Below are 6,004 nucleotides of genomic sequence, written 5' to 3'. Positions count from 1 at the left end.
TGGTTGCTCCACAGCCAACAGGTTTCCTTCTGTGAAATGCTGGGCTCAAACTTCAAAACAAAAGGTAACTTGTGTGTGTGAGCCAAGTGGACTAACTGCAATGGTTTGAAAGTCTAGCAATTCTGGAAACGTAGACATCATTGGTTTTAGAACACTGCTAGGAACAGGAGGTTGAGCTGGTTGCACCACTCGGGTGTCCTATCACAAGTCAGTAAATAGGTAGTTAATTTAGTCTTGATGGAGCAAGAGGCACCTGTCAGTGCTAATGCTGCTCTGTGCCTCCAGTCCGGGCAGGGCACAGCACACAGCTGTGGGCAGCACAGAGTGCAGCACCTTTTATTTCAGGGCTCTCCTCACTATCTGCAGACATCTGAGAGCAGTCTAGACACCCTGTGCAGCTCCCGTGTCCCCCAGGGCAGAGCATCCCAGCCCGAGGTAATTGCTTAAGGTAGGTGGAGTGAGTCACTTTGAGGAACCTGTTCCTGTCTGATGCCTGAGGAGTGTGGAGATGTCTAGACACTTGGCATTTGGGTAGCTAAGAAGGATCCCACCCAGCACAACAGCAGCTCGGACACTTTGTGTCGTTCATCTGAGCTAGTTTCCCATTTTAGGTGTAATTCTCCCCTCTCCTTCCTCCCAGGAGCAATCAGGGAGGCTCAGGCTCGCAGGAACCTCAGCAGAAGGAACACCCAGCTGTGTTCCCTCTGTGTTCTGGCTTTATGAGATTAGTTTCTGCTCACACTTAGGGTTTTTCCCACATTGTATTTCAGGTCTGCTAGTTCAGCAAATGCCAAGAGAAACTTTTTGCACAGTGCCAGCTAAACCAAGGATTACTTCTTGTGGATCTGGGAAAGTCCCCAGCAAATCAGTGCCTGGAGGGGGAGGTGGAGCTCGCCTGGCTCTGGGGTGAGCACACAGCACAGAGCTGCACTGGTGTCCTGAAGGACAGCGGATAGAGGAGCAGCCTCTGTGTGTGTGTAAGTGGTGCATTGCCCCAGAGCAGCTGTGGAGCCCCAGGGTCCAGTGGAGCCTGTCCCTGTCCCTGGCAGAGGAGTTGGAACTAGATGCCCTTTAGGGTTCCTTCCAACCCAAACCATTTTACCATCAGAACATGTTCTGAAAGACCCAGATTTAATTCCCAAGCACCACTGCAGCTTGAAAAGGATTGTCCCCTGCTGCTGTGGCTGGTGCCAAGCACCAGCTGTCCCAACCCACAGCTGACAGGGTCAGGGTTCCCAAATGCTAACTGCACCACAGTTCAGGACTCCAGAAGACAAACCCACTTTCTACAACTGCTGTGAAATGTGTCCAAGATGAAATTTGTTCTAATTCTCCTGGCACTGTAATTATACCTAGTGCACAACACAATTAATACTAAACAAAGCCATTCTCATTGATCAGTGATACTGGTTTAATGGTGACTTTACTGTTTAAAGCTGAGCACACTATTTACAGTTTAAGTACAATGCAACTCGTAGAAGAAAGGCAGAAGTGAGCCCACCAAACCCTCATCCCCTGCTCCAGGGCACTCAGCCACCAGCACTGCCCTTGGGCACTGAAAGCTCCACGAGCAGCTGAAGATGGTGAAGATGCTTCTCCTCCTCATCCACGGAGAAACCACCTGAATGGACACACTGCAGTGAGCACCATTTTTGTACCATTTCCAGAACCAGATCTGTCCACACTCGCTACATCTAAGATTTTCAAGTATCTCCTGAGGGTAAGTAATTCCACACATTAGTGGTGTTTTCTACTGTTTATGTTCTACTCTGTATTTTTAGTTGTCATTGTAGCCTACAAACTTTTCTCTAACTGAGCTCCTAACACACTGACTAGTCACAAACAAGCCAAGCAGCAAAGCCTCCATGCACAAGGACCTAAGATTACAGCAGTTACATTTTACACTGGGCAAGAATACAAGGCTCAGGTAGTGCTCACAGCCTGCAGCTGCCAGCTCAGCCTGCTCCAGAACTTGGCAGAAAAGCATTACTTGCAGGTTCTGGAGGAATTCTGAAGTTCTGACTAGGAATTGTTTCACTTGCACATCCTTCTACCTTTTTCTCTCCCCTCTAGCATAAATTGAGTCGGGAACACTGCACTGTTTCTCCCCCTCTGCTGCTCTGGGAGCCAAGTGCATTGTGTGCCTTATGTGTAGCTCACAGGAGTTAGAGCAGATGCACCACTGAACCCCTCAGCTGCAACAGTCAGGGCTAAAGATAAAACTACCAAACCTGGGGAAACACAATCCTAGTACTGAAACACTTCACTGCATCTTACTACCACGTAACATTCTGAAACAACATTTTGGATTAGGAATAAAGTTCTCTCAAACCTGTACTCGTGTTCCCCTATCCTGTAAAAGGGAATGAACTGCAGCAGCTTAGTGAGTAGAGCAGACATGGAGCTGAGAAACCTTCACCCAAGGCTGAGAGCTGAACTCTTCAGCTCCTGTCGCTCTGGCACTGACTCCATTACGGATAGCAAACACTCCCATGAATTTCAGATTACTGTGTCATGACTGGGAAGAACAACATACCATTAACTGCCTTTTTTGGAAGCCCCAGGGGTGTCACTACTTGTCACTGTCACAAGTGCAACTCCAGCACAAGCAGCCAGAGCCCGAGCTGGTACACTGAGGTGCAGCTGGTACTTTGTCTCTGAACTGGAGAACACACAGATATCCTGCTCTCCCTTACCGGTGCACATCCCCCATTCCTGCAGCGCAGACTCTGCACAGGAGGAGTTCAACCCCCCCTCAGTGTGCCACTTGGCTGGTGGAAGCACAGCACCTCCACTCACTGGGCCCCTCACACCAGCAGCACCACCGTGCCCTGCTCCCCCAGCTGCAAACTCACTCTCCCTTCCTCAGAGCAAACTGCTTTTCAGCTCTTGCCTGTGGTGTCTCAGAGCTCACAGCCTAAAGCACTTCATCACTGGCAAACACATTTCAGTGCAGGAGACATTACTGTTTTGCCATTACAAACACATCACCTTCCAACCTTTTACCTTCGGGATAAGTCTTCAGTAGGAACGAGGTAAACAAATAATTCACTAGGGACAAGGCTCTAGCAAGTAAGGTATTTTGAGTATTTAATAGATGACATTTCAAGCCTGTACAATGCAACATCATGAACCTCTTTCGTAGGGATTTGTTGCCAATTCGATGATGAAACAGGAGTTAATAAGTGCCACTCACCAACATGCACGTGGCCTGGGGGAAGCTCAAAGCATGACCAAGTTAAAAAGCACAGACTCACTGATAAATGCAGACACTGGACCACAAGGCAAACCCCTACCATGTCTTCAGCAGAAATCCATGGGTCTCCTCTGCCACAACACAGCTGTAGTGTCTAGTCTTGTCCACAACCTTACTCAGGACTCATCAGCATGTTCAGACAATCAATACACACAGAATTCCAAGATGCTCCCAATCTAATTCAACTCCCACTGCTGTTTCCTTTCACAAGTGAACTAGTCATCAGCCAAAGCTTTTCTACTGGGAGACATTCAGAAACAAGTCAAGTATCACAATGTTTATTGATAGATACAAGTATATAAAATCAGGGCATGAACATGTCTCGATAAATTAATTAGGTTTAATTTCAGTACTATAAGAGGGACCAATTTGAATTTCTCACCATGTTTCACACCCATAAAAACCTCTTCCAAAGGGCATCCAACCATCTCTTCAGCCGATCAGTTTTTGTGCAAGTAAACTGTTCCTTTTAAAAAGACTTGTGCACTTGCCCAGGCTCAAGGATATTAAAACCTAGCACATAAAGCCCATTACTAGAGGTAGAAATACAGGCAATATACTATTACGGCAACAACCATCGAGTACAGTTAAGGATTCTCTGTAACAACCAAATGGATAATCAAATATTGCAACAACTCAAGTATTACACTGAGCAAAGTGCATTTCTACAGTATTCAGTGTTGCTATTCAGTTTTCTACTAAAAACAGCCTATGGTAACTGGCAGCAGAGAAGACCCTTGCAATAGACTGCTTCTGCTCGAGAACTTGGGATGTAATTATTGCATGCTGCTAATACACTGTTACCTAAACATTAAAGATACTCTAAAATATTTCATGGTAGACTATTAAGACATACTACAAAAACCTTTGCAGAGGATATCCTACTGACATACTTCTGCTTTAAATATTGTGAAACATTACAGCGGAATGAATTTCGCAGTGGTTAGGTCAAATGCAGTTACATCATAGCAACAGTATGTTTGCACAACTTAAGGCTTTGGCTGGTTCTTTAGTCAGCTTCTTCTTCAGATTCTTCTTCTTCAGCAGTTTCCAGCCAGGTTAACCACTGGTTTACCTGCAGTTACACAAGATTGGTTTAAGGGAACAGGAACCTTAGGTGCCTCCCCGCAGCTCAGTTTAAAATCTTCCAGCCACACCTGCACTACATGTGGGCCCCTACTAAGTAAGAGATTTGCTTCATCTTGCCCTAGCTCCTTCCTAGGGAAACACTCCCTGGACTTTCCAGACTTTGGGAGTGTTCTCAAACACTCCAGTGCCCAAATCTCTGCTCTGATGTTAGCAAACTTACCTGGAATAAAGCTTTGCCTTTCCCTGGAAACTCTTGAGTAATATCTTCTTTCCATGCCAAGAAGGCTTCTTCTTCAATGATCTCCATGTCATAGAAATGAACAAAGAAGCGCAGTAACATGCCTAGCAGAGAAGATTTGCTGGTTAGCCCTGTCAGCTCTGGAGCAGCCTGAGAGCCACACACAGCCAAGGTGCCTCGCGGCACGGTCCGGACACACGCACCTTTTGGGAAGTTGTTGTTGTAGCAGTGCACCTGGAGCGCGTACAGAGCGCTCACCTGCAGATCCACGTGGTCATGGAGGAACTTCTGCATTACTGGCTTGAAGGAAAGCAGCAGCTGTTTTTCCTGCTCGAGCTGCTCTTTGGATGGAGCAGATGAAGAATCTGATTCCTCACTGGGTGGGTTGACTTCACTAGAAATATACTGCAAGAAACTGGACAGAACAAAAGCAAAGCTAAGTTCTGTGAACCAAGCAATGCAGTGCTGCAGATTCCAAGTTCAGCTCTGACTAAATACTCTCCTGCTGCCATCAGCAGTCAGTGCACACACAGGGATCAGTACTGTGAGATGCTGCACCACAACTCTTGCTGCGGTTACAGCTCTGCCACGTTCTACACTAGGTCTGAATTCCTCCCTCCCAAGGAAAACCACCACTTGACACTGAAGCAAGCCTGGAGACTCTTACACGATGGGATTTCAACAGAGGAGGCTCTCTCAGAACCACCTGTCTCCCTGTGTACTGCACCCCAGGTTTCTGCACACAGCTATGCATCAGCCTCTACAGAGTGAGTGACTTCTGACAGCTGAAACACATCAAGACAGCATCTCACCTGGTCATCAATATATTCACAAATCCCTTATCTACATGAAGTTTGGGTGAAATGTTATCTTTAATCCACTTGTAGATGGCTTGAGGGGATGGATCCGATTTGATTTGCTTTAGCAGCTCCTTCTCCAGTTTCAGAAGTGGGAACAAGAAGCTCAGCCCCTTCCCTTCCAAGATCTCCAGCATGCGATCCTTGTTCTGGTCTATTTCTGGCAAGCAAAGAACACACACCCCTGAATGCCTGTGCCAAGAGCAGCTGGAACCAGTAACTGTGACAGCTGATTCCCCCCAGGTACCTGTGTGTTACTGTACTCTGGCATAAACCAGAGGAAAAACATCTCACATACTCCAGGCTCAGGTGCTGGAGAGCTGTGTGCAAGCACGTACCTGGTAACATTTTCTGCATGTTGACTTTGCTTTGTTGGAACAGTTCTGTCAGCCACTCACGGTCCTGTAGCTTAGCCAACTGCTGAAGACAGAGCAGGAAGAGAGGGAAGTGGGTGCCACTTTCCAGCGGTTGAGCCAGCTCGGAAATGCTCACCAGGTCTGAAATAATGGCACGGGCTGCAAACTGTGCTAAGTAGGATTTCACCAAGGGGATGTCCACCTCCAG

General features: G+C 47.1%; 1 protein-coding gene across 1 annotated transcript in view; it reads right to left on the bottom strand.

Moving 5' to 3' along the window:
* Positions 1 to 3,518: 3,518 nt before the first annotated feature.
* Positions 3,519 to 6,004, bottom strand: part of EIF4G2 (eukaryotic translation initiation factor 4 gamma, 2) — a gene marked incomplete at its 5' end in the record, with an annotated part of 9,009 nt that continues 6,523 nt past the window's right edge. The window contains 5 exons of the mRNA XM_009082712.1: positions 3,519 to 4,331; positions 4,566 to 4,687; positions 4,787 to 4,998; positions 5,396 to 5,600; positions 5,779 to 6,004. The exon at positions 5,779 to 6,004 is cut by the window's right edge and continues 18 nt beyond it. Of these exons, the coding sequence (XP_009080960.1) occupies positions 4,266 to 4,331; positions 4,566 to 4,687; positions 4,787 to 4,998; positions 5,396 to 5,600; positions 5,779 to 6,004 (831 nt within the window). The remainder of the gene's footprint in view (positions 4,332 to 4,565; positions 4,688 to 4,786; positions 4,999 to 5,395; positions 5,601 to 5,778) is intronic.

This window comes from Acanthisitta chloris, unplaced genomic scaffold, assembly GCF_000695815.1.
Source record: "Acanthisitta chloris isolate BGI_N310 unplaced genomic scaffold, ASM69581v1 scaffold35869, whole genome shotgun sequence".
Taxonomy (NCBI): Eukaryota; Metazoa; Chordata; class Aves; order Passeriformes; family Acanthisittidae; genus Acanthisitta; species Acanthisitta chloris.
This window is presented reverse-complemented; position numbering and strand designations above follow the sequence as displayed.